Below are 17,493 nucleotides of genomic sequence, written 5' to 3' on the forward strand. Positions count from 1 at the left end.
ACACCTGCCTCCGTGTCCCTGTGTGCTCCAGACACACCCAACTAACGGCATCTTTGAGAACATCTCAGTCGCTTTCATATCTTGCTGCTGCTTCACTGAATTTTTGTCTTCATCATCTTCAGAACACTTCCTCATTTTTCAGATCTCAGCTCAAGTGTGTCAACTTTTTCCATATCTTACCTTTTCCATTTCTTATTAGTGAAGTGTCTCACAAAGTTGACTGCCTCTCTGCATGCTTCCATCTACCAGAAATGAGTCTTCCTCATCTTTGAGTTCTCAAGTTTTTGCACACTGCTTGGCACTTACAGATATTCATTGACTCTTTCTCGAATGAATGATTTTAAAAAAAGCCTTAAGATACCAGCTTATTTCAGTTAAGAATAAACATAACAGTTTTATTCTGGAGTAAAAATTCCTTACCAGTACTACATATTAGTTTATTATTAACAGTGCTGTCAGTTATTGCAAATATAAGAAATAATAGCATTAATCCATAAAACAAATTAAGTTTCCAAAGCATAGAGTACGATTTTATGTAATCCATTTCTCAAGATTGTGAAACATCTAGTAATGAAGATGCACTCTCCAGATAACTCCCATTCTTCCATTAGCTGCATAGACAGGAGTAGTACTTTTAAGTACCTCCTTTTATCACCCATCGACCTCTATTACAATCTGCTTGTGCTCCCAGCCTTCTCATTCCAAAATCCCTCCCACTAAACATTTTACCTAGTCTTAGTGCTTGATCTTGTTTTTTGCCCTATTTCCTCTTTCCTGGGTTTTCCTCTTAAAGAAGAGAAACTTATGAGGCAAGGCAAACTATTCCCTCAAGCAGTAAGCCTGATAAGAAACTGAGTGGATAATGCCAGAACTTAGTTTTAAAAAATTTTCATATGTCTTAGGTTTTATGATAACATTTTGTGACATAAAAATTTAGGAAGATTAAGCTAAAAATATTAATATAAAAACACCTAGGAAGAAAATTTGCATGTCATTAAAGACTCTAAGTAAAAGATGAAGTAAAAGAGTGGAACAGAAGATTTCAAAAGGGCAGCTTGAGAAGACAGAGTATTATGATGACATGTGCAAAAGCTTGGAGATAGAGAGCCAAAAGGGAAGAACATGCTCAGCATTTCCCAAGCGGAAAGAAAACTGAAGAAAAAATTCAAGCCTCAGGTTGCAATACTGAAGGATTCTATGGGAAAAATATTAAACGACGCAGGAAACATCAAAAGAAGATGGAAGGAATACACAGAGTCACTATACCAAAAAGAATTGGCAGACGTTCAACCATTTCAGAAGGTGGCATATCATCAGGAACCGATGGTACTGAAGGGAGAGGTCCAAGTCACTGAAGACGTTGCTGAAAAACAAGGGTCCAGGAATTGTGTCACCTTGCTTGCCGAAAATGAAGAGGGCTTAAAGCACTTACTGATGAAGATGAATTGCACCTCAACGTAAAGAAAGCAAAAATCCTCACAACTGGACCAGTAAGCAATATCATGATAAATGGAGAAAAGAGTGAGGTTATCAAGGATTTCATTTTACTTGGATCTATAATCAACACCCATGGAAGCAGCGGTCAGGAAGTCAAAAGACACATTGCATTGGGCAAACCAGCTGCAAAAGACCTCTTTAAAGTGTTGGAAAGCAAAGATGTCACCTTGAGGACCAAGGTGTGCCTGACCCACACCATGGTGTTTTCAATTGCCTCATATACATGCAAAAGCTGGACTATGAATAAGGAAGGCCGAAGAAGAATTGACGCCTTTGAACTCTGTTGGTGAAGAATATTGAATGTACTGTGGACTGCCGGAAGAATGAAAAAATCTGTCTTAGAAGAAGTACAACCAGAATGCTCCTTAGAAGCAAAGATGGCAAAACTATGTCCTACATACTTTGGACATGTTATCAGGAGGAATCAGTCCCTGGAGGAGGACATCATACTTGGGAAAATAGAGGGTCAGTGAAAAAGAGGAGGACCCTCAATGAGATGGACTGACACAGCGGCTGCAACAGTGAGCTCAAGCTTAGCAACAATTGTGAGGATAGCACAGTACTAGGCAGTGTTTTGTTCAGTTGTGCATAGGGTCACTCTGAGTTGGAACCTTGGAACTGACTTGATGACACCTAACAACAACAAAGACTGAAAACCAAACCAAAAATTACTTGGCCTTGGAATTTAGTGCAAACCCAACTTGGTAACATTTTGGTACAAAGTTCATAGTAAAAGTTCATTTCAAAGTATGCCAGTGGAAAATTATGTTATTAAAGGTGACATTAATGTTAAATTATATTAATATTTAAAGTGTGATTATCTAAATAAAAGTACTTTGAAAATTATAGTACATAAGTATAAAATATGGTTTTCAGAGGAAATATTTATTAAATAGCACTGAGTGTCAGTATACAAAGCCTGATAATCTATCGTGGATAATGACCCTGATGGATTATCAGATTTTTCTGAACAATTGAATGATACTTTTAAATGCAACTGGAATTTTTTTTTAACCATACAGTTGTATTGAGCTAATTTATTGTATTAACTATTTTAAAAGTAATTTATGGTCCACCTCAATATAATAGTACACTCTCATAATAGTGGATTATAAATATAATTGTTGTTAGGTGCCGTTGAGTCGGTTCCGACCCATAGCGACCCTATGCACAACAGAACGAAACACTCACTGCCCGGTCCTGAGCCATCCTTACAATTGTTGTTATGCTTGAGCTCATTGTTGCAGCCACTGTGTCAATCCACCTCGTTGAGGGTCTTCCTCTTTTCCGCTGACCCTGTGCTCTCCCAAGCATGATGTCCTTCTCCAGGGACTGATCCCTCCTGACAACATGTCCAAAGTATGTAAGACGCGGTTTCGCCATCCTTGCCTTTAAGGAGCATTCTGGCTGTACTTCTAAGACAGATTTGTTCGTTCTTTTGGCAGTCCATGGTATGTGTAAATAAATTAATCCCTACAGATAAACAGATAGTACGTTATATATACTGTGCTTGCAGATGCTATGTGGATAATTTGTATAGTAAGGCAATTGAAGATAATTGGTGTGAAGCATAGCTTTTCAGTACATTAATTGTATTTATGGAATTGTCTACTAAATTTGTAATTTATGTAGCATTTTTTCTATTGGATACATTGTACATTCACAGTAACTAGTGTAATTGTAACTTAAATTGCTGAATAATTTAAAATTTAAAAACCTATTCATTTCTCAGTGTACTACAAATTCATTTATAAATTAATATAGATCAACTGAAAATCATAGATGCATTGCTGGATTATCTTTAACAATGTTTTCACCTAATTTTTTCCAAGAATAGTGAAGTTCAGGTAGTAGGAGACACAGAAATTAGAGAAGAGAAAGCCTTGGGCAATTGTTAGACCTGTAGTCAAAAGTTTGTATACAAAAATGTTCACTGCAGCATTACTTGTGATAGCAAAAATTTAAAGTTGTCTACGTGCTAAACAGTAGCATAATGGTTCATTCTTTCAACAATATGTCATCAGTAGGAATGCTACTGTGAACAAACCAGACATAGTCTTTCGTGAAACTTATATTCTTAGAGTGGGAGGAGAAGTCATAAAATAAATAAGTGCATATACAAGTCAGTAAGCATTCCAGGAGGGAATGTGTTCTACAAAGGCTATAAAAAACAGATAGGATAAAAAGTCATGGGATACGTAACAGGGAGGGAAATGAATTTAGAAAGAGTAATCAGCAGATTTCCTTTCTGAGCAGGTGCTTTTGAACTGAGGCCTGAACAGGAGAATGAATAACCATGAGTAAAGCCTTGGGGAGAGCATTTGAGGCCAGGGAACAGCAAGCATGAGTTAGTTTGTTGTATTAGAGAAACGAGAATATCAAAGCGAGCAGGGTGGAGGATGATACCAAATGAGATTGGCAGCATAGTAGAGGTTTGATCAGTAGGGCCTCGAAGGCCGTGCTAAGAGTTAGGATTTTACTCAAGTATATAGTTAAAGAAAGGTTGGTGTAATAAATAGTATAATGATGATTTAAGATTTTTTTCCAGTAACACTGTGAAAGGTTTATTAAATATTAAAGGAAAAAAAGCCAGGCACAACAAAATGATGCATGCAATATAAACCCAAATATGTTTAAAATGGTAGAGGAAATCCAACAGAGTATTAGTACTGATTTCCTCAACTGAGAGTTTTGAAGCCTTCTACAGTGATCACAAAGATAATTTACTTTTTAAAGAGTAAAAAATAACATCAGATTTTCATGGATTCATTTATTAATTTTGTTTATTGTATATTCTCCATTGATTAATGGGGGCATATTTATAAAACAAATAGGAAAAATGAGGTTATTCTTTTTGCTTATTTACATATAAAAACACGATGTAATGCCCCATGCAAAATAATAATAATAATGAAAAGTGAATCCATGACAGCATTGCTCTGGAAACTTTGGACATTGTAGTAATGAAAAATTGAGCAGTTGGTTCATTTAAGCGTTTTTGTTGTTAAATTACAGAAAAAATGATTCCATAACGTAGTGTTTTCTACCTTCATAAGTAGGTATGGCTATGGAAATATAATAATAATCTGAAGTATTATGCATATTTAAATTTAAAACATTGACTTATTTAAAAAATTTGTTTTATTCAATTCTCTTTTTTCAAATGGTTTGTTTCAGCTGACTGAATACATTTGAATACACTTGAAAGTAGACCAAGGCTTGAAATATGTTCTTAGTTTTCCTATGAGGTGTGCCAGCTTTCATGTATATAGCTTTTGTTTTTATAATGTGATTTTTAATGGATACTGTATTATCTAAAAGGAAGCACTGAAATGTTTTATTTATGTATTTTGTTTTAGTTGGATCATCGTTATAATGAGTTTAAACTTCATGCAATTATGTCAGAACATAAGAAAACAATCACAGCAATCTCCTGGTGTCCGCATAACCCGGATTTGTTTGCAAGTGGCAGTAGCGATAACTTGGTGATCGTTTGGAACGTGGCAGAACAGAAAGCTGTTGCTAAACTCAACAGTACAAAAGGTAACCGTATTGCCTGGAATTTATTTTGCCAAATGAAATATTTTTATTTCAGTAAACGCTATTAGTATTACCAGTTTAAGGTTTATAGAAATATTTTCAAACTTTCTAACCGTAACTTATTAAAAAATAACATTTCACATCATGACTCAGTATTGTGTGTGTGTGAGCGTATGGCCACCAAAACAAAATTTCGTTGAAGAATTATATTTAGTACAAATGATAAGGTAAACACAGTTGATGTCAAATATAATCTCATTAATATTTAAATAGAACATAAAATTTCCAAAATAAATATAAAAACAGTAGTTAGAAAAGATTTTCTTAGTGAAGCAAATGGCCTTGCTGTTAATTATTTATTACACTCTCAAACATACAAGGACCATATTATGCAACTACTCTGCATTGTTGAGCCAGTTTGTTTCATTTGTTTTTAATTAGGTCAAAGTAGAAAGTCCTAGTTCATACAAATAGGTTTGTAGATGTTAATAATATCATTATACTCTTTCTACTTAGCATTCAAAACACTTATTTAATCCAGTCAACTCAACAGCAATGGGTTTGGTTTGGTCTAGTTTATAACAATGATAAAGTTAAGATTAAGTAATCATTTTTCTATGTTAAATGTCACAATAATTCAATCTATTCTTTGAACAACAGCAAAAACCAAAACCAAACCCATTGCCACTGGGTCGATTGTGACCCAGAGCGTCGCTGTAGGACAGAGTAGAACTGCCCCATAGGGTTTCCAAGGAGCACCTGGTGGATTCACACTGCCGACCTTTGGGTTAGCAGCCTGACACTGTCCACCAGTACTCCACTTGAAAGTTACTGCTGGATACTTTTTCCAAATATTTTTTCTTTAATATTTTAAATTTTCTTCTCTAAAAATTAGTGATTGTAAATTTGACATAGAAAACTGAAAAGTGAAAAATCTAACTTAATTTCAGTCAAAGTTTCTTAATTGATAACATTTTTTTTCAGTATGTAGCAACAATATCTGGAATGTATAAGCAATTTTTTGCTTCCAAAATAATCATAATGTCTTTGGAACCTTAGAATATGTTCAACATATTGAGTATATTGGATCTTCCCTGTCTTTTCAAATTTAGATCAAGACTACTAAAAAATATCAGTCAACTACACCAATTTGTTTAGCCACCTCTTAAAATATTTGCCAAACGAGATTAATTTCTCAGCTAGAAAAATGTGAGTCTCATTCCCAAATTTATATGCCCTGCTTATTATTTTCACTGCAACAACTGACGAACTTCCCTATGAGAGAGTGGTTTCCTCCAGTTTTTAATATTTTAAAAGCCAGCTATTCAGTGAGTTTCCATTGATGCGATTAACAATTTCCCCTTACTTTTATATCCATCAATGAGAAAAAGCCAGATTATTTTTGTTGCAAAGCTTTGTGATACATAAATAGTGATTAGTAGCCTCTATCAAGAATTTTTATGTCTCCCTGTGTTTTCTGGTCACATACGTTGCTCCATCAACTACAAATCGTACAGGTTTTGGCAAACATTGTTTATATATTGATCAACAATGCTCTTTCTAAATCCTTTAAATCCAGCTTTGTGTGAGATTAATTTTAAACAGTACAACAAACCGTTTTTACAAAACTTTCACAGTGTTTTCTGACATAAACTAAAAATGTCCCATAATATTAGTGCTTTTCTAAAGTGTTAATGCAAGATCTGTAGCAGGCCGTATTGCATAATAAACACGTTTATTGAAACTTTTATGCAGAAGTATAATTTATAGAATATATTCTGTTCTGTATCAGCTGGTTTGATATCACAAGCCATGTGCATCGTACCCGGCCATGACGGGGGGAACGTTTTCCGTTAGCTCTGGACGCTACAGCTTACTTTGCCACGTGATGTACAATTAAACAAGACTTTATTAGCAACAGCTGTAGAATGATTAAGAAATGGTGGTAATAATTTCAGTAAATTTTGCCTATTTTTTCTTTCTTTGAAAAACATTCAAAGGGCTTGTCAGCAAGTTCCTCTTGCTGTGTTTCCAAACGTCTTTTTAATTTGAAAGTTGAAAGCTTTGATATTTTATTTGAAAGAATATCATTGTAAATACTTTTGGTTATTTTCATTGAACATAATTTCTTTTGAAAAGTCGTAGACTTCGGTTTTTCTTTTTAGAATGTCAGCCTAAGTAGAAGTTTGCATTAGTCAACTTTTTTGCTAATATTTCAGCTTCCTCATCCAGCAGTTGAACTTTCCTCTCTATTCTTCACTTCATCGTTCTTTTTTCTTCTTGTAATCAAACAATCCTTTTAAAGGAAAATGAGCATTAGTTTGAATAAATGTAAAATGTTAAAATTGTCACCAACTTGAAAAATGTCACACTTAATAATAACCTTTTAAGAAAAAAAAAAAACTAAACACTGTAACAGAGGGTAATAGTACTACCTACCTACTTTCTAGAACATCGCTAGGAGAATGATACGAGTTAATATTTGTGGAGCTCTAAGAAGTGCTTAGTACATAAGGAGCCACTATGGAAGAGTTTGCTATGATGATTACATGACGTGTGATCATAAAAAAAAAAAAATTTCATAGGGTCCCTTAATTTCCTTGCTACCTTTCTCTCGGTATGCATTTGTAGTGGTAGCATTTTAATGTACTTACAGTCTGGTAGTTTGATTCATACAGAGTATCTTATTCTTTATTGGGGAAATTCTACTTCTGTTAACATATACTAAAACCACATCAGCTTTTTCTTTGACCATATTCATGCATTCTTATTCATTCATTCAGTAAATATTTATGGGGTTCCCATTATATGCCAGGCTCTGAACTAGGCATAAAGCTTCCAGTTCCTACCTCTTAGGGCTTGTGGACTAGTGGCACGTACTGAACTTGCTGTCAATGAAAAACTTTCAACTCTGTGTCTTTATTCATATCATTTCTTCTCCCTGGGAAATGTTATTCATCCCACATATTTAAATTCTGTCCCTCATTTAAGGTATATATCAAATTCAAATCCTTCTGTACATGAAAATCATTTGGAGAAGCTCGTTAAAAACAGATTCCTGGGCTTTAACGGGAGCCCTGGTGGCACAGTGGTTAAGTGCTATGACTGTTAACCAAAACGTCAGCAGTTCAAATCCACCAGCCGCTCCTTGGAAACCCTATGGGTCAGTTTTACTCTGTCCTGTGGGATTCGTATGAGTTGGAATTGACTTGACGTCAATGGATTTGGCTTTTTTTTTTTTTTTTTTTTCCCTAATGGGACTTAACTTGGCATGTTCTAATAGGCCATATTTAGGCTGATGATTCAATTAATGTATCTGTGTTTGAGATTCATAGAGACCCTATAGGACAGGGTAGAACCACCCCATAGGGTTTCCAAGGCTGTAAATCTTTATGGAGGCAGATTGCCACATCTTTCTCCCATGGAGTGGCTGGTAGGTTTGAACTGCTGACCTTTTGGTTAGTAGCCAAGCACTTTAATCACCAACAATGTTTTTTTTTTCTGTTTTCGTTTTTTGGTGGTGGTGTTTGGGATATTCAGTAACCTCTTCTGGGTCATAAACTTACCATAAGACTTATTCCATATATGATTTATTTGATCACAATAATGGGAATATTAACAATTAACTTTTACATTCTGTCTTCTAATTTCAAAGGCTGTTTTACAAATATTATTATATTTCTTCTACTTAACATTCATGTGACATAGGTAAGTCGGCTATTTATATTGTTGTCTCCATTTATAGATGAGGAAATGAAGGTCTAGAGAGGGAAGGTGACTTATTCAGTTCATCTGAGGCAAAGCTATGATTTTAATTTCAACTTCAGACAAGACAGATTATGACATTAATTTTTGTTATTAAAATTTTATGGTAACATTTAATTTTTCATGCATCTAATCCTTATCTCCCCAATTCATATTTAAAGTGGTTCAAAACAGAATTTTATCCTATACTACTGTGTATAATTGTGTGCCTGGAGGAGGCCTTATACACAACCCAAAAAACCAAACCCATTGCCGTCAAGTCAATTCCAACTCAGACAGACCCTATGGGGCAGAGTAGAGCTGCCCCCATAGGGTTTCCAGGGAGCAGCTGGTGGATTTGAACTGCTGACCTTTGGTTAGCAGCCGAGCTCTTAACCACTGCGCCACCAGGGCTTACTCAATCAGTATATGTTGCTTCTATGTAACAGTATATAGTCTACTGAAATAAGACTTTTGTAAATTTCTTTGACTGTATGAAAGTATAAAAAAAACCAAAACCCAGTGAAAGTATAGGATCAAATAAAAACATATCTGTGGTATTTGGACCAAACTAGGGTACTTTTCCTTTTATCATGGACGTACCCTACGTATGTTTGTATGTTAACTTTATTCTTCGGGATTGCTATATGAATACAGCTCCCAAATGAGGATACAACTTATTTTTTGAACAACCAACGTATTCTTGTATTTTAGAAATGTACAATGCAAATAATATTTAACAGTACAGTCCTATACCATATCTCCGTATGGTGCATCTATTTGTTTAATTTATTCCAGGAATGCCTGCCTCTCTTAGCTGGTGCTGGAATGCAGAAGATACTGTGGCCTTTGCTTCCCACAGAGGCCCACTGTTAATGTGGACCATCTCAGGACCAGATAGTGGAGTGACTGTGCACAAAGATGCTAATAGCTTCCTGTCTGATATCTGTATGTTCCGATGGCATACTCAGAAAAAAGGGAAAGTTGTGTTCGGTCATACTGATGGAAGTCTATCAATTTTTCAACCAGGTAAGAATTCAATCTTAAATTTTATATTCTTAGCATATGTAATTTTTTTATTTCCATGGCATAAAGCCTAAGGTAATTAAAAGTTTTAATTTCAAAATGATAGTTTTGCAAACATTATTCTGTTATTTTAAAATTAAAACTTTGTGACAGATAATAGTTGTGCAAACATTATTCCCACCACTTGTCTGTCAATTTGTTGTACTGTGGTGGCTTGTGTGTTGCCATGATGGTGGAAGCTAGGCCACCAGCATTTCATATACCAACAGGGTAACCCATTGTGGACAGGTTTCAGCGGAGCTTCCAGACCAAGAAAGACCAGGAAGAATGACCTGGTGGCCTACTTTTGAAAAAATTAGCTGGTGAAAATCTTATGAATAGCAGCAGAACATTCTCTGTCATAGTGCCAGAACATGAGCCTCTCAGATTGGAAGACATGCAAAATACAACTAGGTAAGAGCTGTCTTCTCAAATTAGAGTTGCCTTTAATGATGTGGATGGAGTCAATCTTTTAGTACCTTCATTTGTCGATGTGGCACAACTCAAAATGAAGAAACAGCAGGGAACATCCATTAATAATTGGAACATGGAATGTACAAAGTATGAATCTCAGGAAATTAGAAATCATCAAAAATGAAATAGACCACAGAAGTATTGATATCCTAGTTATTAATGAGCTGAAAGGGGCAGTATTGGCCATTTTGAATTGGACAGTCATATGGTCTGCTATGTAAAGAGTGACAAATTGAAAAGGAATGGCATCACATTCGTTGTCAAAAAGAACGTTTCAAGATCTATTCTGATGTACAGGTCTGACAATGATAGGATAATATCCATTTGCCTGCAGGGAAGACCAGTCAGTATGACTATTATTCAAATTTATGCACTAATCGCTAAGGCCACATATTAAGAAGTTGAAGATTTTTTACCAATTTCTGTAGTCTGAAGTCAATCGAACATGCAATAAAGATGCATTGATAATTACTGGTGATTGGAATGTGAAAGTTGGAAAAAAAGAAGGATCGAGAGTTGGAAAATATGGCCTTCGTGATAGAAACAACACTGGAGATTGCATGATAGAATTTTGTAACACCAATGATTTATTCACTGCAAATAACCTTTTTCAGCAACAGAAATGGTGACTACACACAGGGACCATGCTGGATGGGATCAAATTGTCTATATCTGTAGAAAGAGATGATGAAAAAGCTCAATATTACCACTCAGAACAAGGCCAGGGGCTGCCTGTGGAACAGACCATCAATTGCTCGTATGCAAGTTTCAAGTTGAAGCTGAAGAAAATTAAAACAAGTCTACGAGAACCAAAATACAACCTTCAGTGTATACCACCTGAATTTAGAGACCATCTCAAGAATAGATTTGATGTATTCACCATTAATGACTGAAGACCAGACAAGTTGTGGTGTGACCTTAAGGACATTATGCGTGAAGACACCAAAAGGTCATTAAAGAGCCAGGAAAGAAAGAAAAGACCAAAATGGATGTCAGAAGAGACTCTGAAACTTGCCCTTGAACGTAGAGTAGCTAAAGCGAACGGAAGAAATGATGAAGTAAAAGAGCTGACCAGAAGATTTCAAAGGGCAGCTCAAGAAGACAAAGTAAGTGTTACAATGAACTGAGCAAAGATCTGGAATTAGAAAATCAAAAGCATTTGGCATTTTTCAAGCTGAAAGAACTGAAGAAAAAATTCAAGCCTTGAGTTGCAATATTGAAGGATTCTATGGGCAAAATTCCACTACTCGTCATTAGTGTTCAATGTGTCAAATATTTTCTTGAGATGGTCTCTAAATTCAGGTGAGATCTACTCAAGGTTGTACTTTGGCTGTAATGGACTTGTTCTAATTTTCTTCAGCTTCAACTTGAACTTGCATATGACCAAATTGATGGTCTGTTCCAGGGCAGCCCCTGGCCTTGTTCTGACTGATGATATTGAGCTTTTCCATCATTTCTTTTCACAGATGTAGTTGATTTGATTCCTGTGTATTCCATCTGGCAAGGTCCACGTGTACAGTGATTGGTTATGTTGTTGAAAAAAGGTATTTACAATGAAGAAGTTGTTGGTCTTGTAAAATTCTATTGTGGGCTTTGGCATCATTTCTATCAGGAAGGCCACATTTTCCAACTACCAGTCCTTCTTCTTTGTTGCTGACTTTCGCATTCCAATCACCAGAAATTATCAATGCATCCTGATTGTGTGTTTGATCAATTTCGGACTGCAGAAGTTGGTAAAAATCTTCAATTTATTCATCTTTGGTGAAAGCTGGACACTGAATAAGTAACACCGAAGAAGAATTGATGCCTTTGAATTATGCTGTTGATGAAGAACATTGAATATACCATGGACTGCCAAAAGAATGAACAAATGTCCTGGCAGAATTACAGCCAGAGCACTCCTTAGAAGCAAAGAAGGCAAGACTACATGTCACATACTTTGGATATGTTATCAGTAGGGGTCAGTCCCTGGAGAAAGACGTCATGCTTGATAAAGTAGGGGGTCAGCAAAAAAGAGGAAGACCCTCAACGAGATGGATTGACACAGTGGCTGCAACAGTGGGCCCAGGCATAACAATGATCGTGAGAATGGTGCAGGTCCGGGCAGTGTTTTGTTCCATTGTACGTGCAGTCACTATGAGTTGGAACTGAGATGATGGCACCTAACAACAACAACAACATGGGCAAAATATTGAACAATAGAGAAAGCGTAAAAGAAGATGAAGGGAATACACAGTTACTGTAGCAAAAAGAATTGTTTGACGTTCAGCCATTTCAAGAGGTCACATATGATCAAGGATCAGTGGTATTGAAGGAAGAAGTCCAAGCTGCACTGAAGGCATTGGTGAAAAACAAGGCTTCAGGAATTGATGGAATACCAATTGACATGTTTCAACAAACAGATGCAGTGCTGGAGGTGTTCACTCACCTATGCCACCAAATTTGGAAGAGAGCTACCTGGACAACTGACCGGACAAGATCCATATTTGTGCCCATTCCAAAGACAGATGATTCAACAGGATACAGAAATTATGGAATAATATCATTAGTATCACATGCAGGTAAAATTTTGCTGAAGTTAATTGAGAAGCAGTTGTAGCAGTGCATCGAAAGTCAACTGCCGGAAATACAAGCCAGATTCAGAAGAGGACTTGGTATGAGGGATATCGTTGCTGATATCAGGTGGATCTTGGATGAAAGCAGAGGATACTAGAAAGATGTTTACTTGTGTGTTATGGAGTATGCAAAGGCATTTGACTAAGTGGATCATAACAAATTATGGATAACGTCGTGAAGAACGGGAATTCCAGAACACTTAATTTTTGTCTATGAGGAACCTGTACATAGACCAAAAGACAATTGTTTGAACAGAACAAGGGGATACTGCATCTGAGTCAGGAAAGGTATGCGTCAGGGTTGTGTCCTTTCACCACGCTGATTCAGTCTGTATGCTGAGCAAATAATCCGAGAAGCTGGACAATATGAAGAAGAATGCAGCATCAGGATTGGAGGAAGACTCATTAACAACCTGCAATATGTAGATGAAACAGCCTTGCTTGCTGAAAGTGAAGAGGGCTTGAAGAACTTACTGATGAAGATCAAAGACTACAGCCTTCCATATGGATTACACCTCAACATAAAGAAAACAAATTCTCACAACTAAAACCAATAAACCAATAAGCATGATAAATGAAGAAAATATTGAACTTGTCAAGAGTTTCCTTTTACTTGGGTCCACAATCAATGTCCATGGAAACAGCAGTCAAGAAATCAAAGGATGTATTGCATTAGGCAAATCTGTTGCAAAAGACTTTTCAAAGTGTTAAAAAGCAAAGATGTCACTTTGAGGAGTAAGGTGTACCTGACCCAAGCCATGGTATTTCAATTGCCTCATATGCATGTGAAAGCTGGACAGTGAATAAGGAGACTGATGAAGGATTGGTGCCTTTGAATTATGGTGTTGGCAAAGAATACTGAGTATACTGTGAACTGCCAGAAGAACAAACAAATCTGCCTTGGAAGGATTATAACCAAAATGCTCCTTAGAAGCCAGAATGACGAGACTTTGTCTCACGTATTTTGGACATATTATCAGGAGGTACCGGTCCTTGGAGAAGGACATCTGGCTTGGTAGAGTGTCAGCAAAAAAGAGGAGGACTCTCACGAGACGGATTGACACAGTGGCTGCAACAATGGGCTCAAACATAGCAACAACTGTGAGAATGGTGCCGGACTGGGCAAACAGCGTTTTGTTCTCTTGTACATGGGGTCACTATCAGCTAGAACGGGCTTGACAGCACTTAACAACAAACACTATTCAGCATTGTGTTAATTCTAAACAGCGATTTGATGTAAATTTCATTTGTAATGCTTTGTAATACATTCAGCTCAACTGTGTAGATTTGACTTTGAATTAACCCAGATCAGTTATGTATTCCTTGTTTTTACTTTTTAGTCAATTCTTTATTTCTTCTCCTTTACTAAGAAAAAAACCTGAATGGACAGAGACATGACAGCCTTCTTACACTACTCCAAAATATTTTTCCACCTGCTTGTAAAAATATCCCTCTGATCCCAAAGCTCCTTAGCAAAGTCCTTGATCCTGGTATAAAAAGGAACGGTAACCCTTTGAACTTTTTGTTAGTTGTTAATCTGGCTGAATGAAACAGTCTGGGAAATCAGCTTATGTTCTCGTTCAAAATTTAAACAATACAGTAAAGTATAATGAAGAAAATGTAAAATTTCTCGAATAGCTCTTCCCTTGTAAATAAGCATTTTTAACATTTAGGAAACAAGCCCTTAGCTGTCTAGCATCTCTGCTGATGTATGTTAACTTCCGTTGGGCTAGATCAATGGGTGAAAACACTTTTTCATGACTAGAATCACAACTTTCACAGAACATATTACATTAAACATATCTTAATAGAAGAGTAAGTTGAAAATGAACAGAAAAAATTGCTGAACTTCAAATAAATCTTTCTTCAGAAAAAAAAGATTATGTAAACCTTTGCTAGATTAGCACCATTAAATTTTTAAATAAATTTTAAATAGTATCTGTTATTTCTTTTAAAATGTAAAAAGAAACAATCCTTTTCCTCCTCCCCCCCGCTCTACCTCTTGATAATCGTGATATTATTAGTTTTATAATAATAAAACAGGGTTTATAACATTTACATTTTTAACCAAATCCTATTGTGCTATAACCTTATTCTTATATTTAAATGATTTTGATATTTACTGTAGGTTTCAGCTTCTACAACCCAAAGTTCTTTATTTTTATTACTATTTAGTCTGGCTACATTTCAGAACAACTCATGGTGGTGGCTTTTCAACACTGTATAGGTCTCTGAGCTTTTTTGTGTTTGAGGGTATCTTACCTTTGCCTTCATACTTGAGGGATGCCTTGGCTCTGCGTGGTACTCCGTGAGTTACCCTGTCTTCCCCTCAGGACTTTGGAGGCTGTACTCCTGTCTTTTAGCCTTCAGTGTTACAGCGGAGAAGCAGAAGCCCATCCTGATTGTATCCTCTTGCACCTAACGGGCTTCTGACATGGCTCTTGTCGCTATTTTTATTTTTTTCTTTCTTTCCTGATTTCTGCCGTTTCACGTTCTTCTTTCATTATCATTTTGACTGTATCAGTTTCCTACTGCTATTGTATCAAATAACCACAATTCTAGAGGACTGAAACAACACAAAGGTATTTTAAGTTTTGGAGGTCAGAAGTCTAACGTGGGTCTCACTGGGCAAAAATGATGGTATTGCAGGGCTGAGTTCCTCCTGAAAGCTCTAGGGGAAAATCTGCTCCCTTTATTTTTCCAGTTTCTAGAGACTGCCCACGTTTGTTGGCTCGTGGCTTTGCATTACGCCAACCTCTTCTTCCATTGTCACGTTTCCATTCATCGTCACATCTCCTTCTCTGGTGCCAAGTCTCTGGCCTTCCTCTTTCCGTTATCAGGACGCTTGTGATTACATCGTGCGCACCTGAACGATCCAGGATGATCTGTCTATTTTAAGATCCTTAATGTAATCACATCTGCAGAGTCCTGTTTCCCATGTCGTGTAACACATTCACAGGTTCTGGGGATTGCGACGTGGGCACATTCTGCAGGGTAGGGGGAGATATTCTGCCCACCACAATGATGCATGCACTGTACTTCCTTTTCGAGTTTCCTTGTTCTTCTGCAGTGTCTTTGTACGTGTCCTCTGTCGTTCCTTCTGGTTTACTGATTTCACATGTGGGTAGTTTCATCTATTTGTTGAAGATTAGTATGGAAGGGATCAGTGACCATTTGTTGCTTCATTTGGATTTGTTGTCTCAAAAACTTCTTCACCAAATCTGTTACGTTCTCTGCATTAGGAGCAGATTCTGGTTATAATGGATAATTCAGGATCTCAGTTAAGCAACTTAATTCACAGACTGTCTCTGTTTTGATCTGGTGAGTACCACCCTTCCTCCCTCCTGCAATTCATCTCTTCTGATAGTCTTCCTTGGTAGCTGGGAGGTAATTTATGTCCAATAAAGAAGATTGTAAAAAATCTTCACAACCATTAAGCAACATCATGATAAACGGAGAAAGGGTTGAAGTCAAGAATTTCATTTCACGTGGATCCACAATAAACGCCTATGGAAGCAGTAGTCAGGAAATCAAATGACACGTTGTACTGGGCAAATCTGCTGCAAAGAACCTCTTTAAAGTGTTGAAAAGCAAAGATGTCACTTTGAGGACTAAGGTGCACCTGACCCAAGCCGTGATATTTTCAGCTGCCTCACATGCACGTGAAAGCTGGACATTGAATAAGGAAGACTGAAAAAGAACCGATGCCTTCGAATTATGGTGTTGGTGAAGAATATTGAATATACCATGGACTGCCAGAAGAATGACCAAATCTGTCTTGGAAGAAGTACAGCCAGAATGCTCCTTGGAAACAAGGATGGTGAGACTTTGTCTCACGTACTTTGGACATGTTATCAGGAGGGACTAGTACCAGGAGAAGGACATCAGGCTTGGTAAAGTAAAGGATCAGCTAAAAAAGAGGAAGTCCCTTGACAAGATGGATTGACACAGTGGCTGCAGCAATGGGCTCAAGTGTAACAACGATTGTGAGGATGGCGCAGAACCAGGCAGTGATTCGTTCTGTAGTACACAGGGTTGCTGTGAGTTGGAACCAACTTGGCGGCACCTAGCAACAACAAACAACAAAGAAGATGATGTACTGTACGGTTCCTCTTTGGCACCTCTGGAATGTGTAGCCAGATCTCCTTATGTACATTCCCCACTTCACCTGGCTGGCCTACACCTGTGGATTTTATCAGGAATGTGACACTTTCTTTTTGAGAAATTCGTGTGCTGCCTGAGATCTGAAGAGGGTATGGAGACCCTGCTCTTATTTGGGTTCAAATTTCATTCTAGATATTTTTCATATCTTGTGATTGTCATTGTGTACTTTTTCATCCACTATGGCTTTCTCTCTTTTTTGTTTTATTATTAGTATTAAACATACTGCAAGGTTTTAATATAGAAAACATGAGGTATTGTATTCCTGTTTTAGCATAGAAAGGATAGGGAAGAACCAAAGCCTCCTCCGCTTTTCTCTTTCCTAGGTTTACATCAGGATAGAAAGTACAGTATTCCAACAATCTCAGCTATGTGACTTTGGGAAGAGGCCACTGTT

The 17,493-nt window shown here is 36.8% G+C and overlaps 1 protein-coding gene across 5 annotated transcripts in view; it reads left to right on the forward strand.

Annotated features, from left to right (window-relative positions):
• WDR17 (WD repeat domain 17) overlaps positions 1-17,493 on the forward strand; it is a 122,436-nt gene that overhangs the window by 42,463 nt on the left and 62,480 nt on the right. For all 5 annotated transcript variants that reach the window (XM_049864283.1, XM_049864280.1, XM_049864279.1 and 2 more), the window contains 2 exons: positions 4,857-5,040; positions 9,580-9,810. In XM_049864283.1, the coding sequence (XP_049720240.1) occupies positions 4,857-5,040; positions 9,580-9,810 (415 nt within the window). The remainder of the gene's footprint in view (positions 1-4,856; positions 5,041-9,579; positions 9,811-17,493) is intronic.

The sequence above is a fragment of the Elephas maximus genome, chromosome 21, assembly GCF_024166365.1.
Source record: "Elephas maximus indicus isolate mEleMax1 chromosome 21, mEleMax1 primary haplotype, whole genome shotgun sequence".
Lineage (NCBI taxonomy): Eukaryota > Metazoa > Chordata > Mammalia > Proboscidea > Elephantidae > Elephas > Elephas maximus.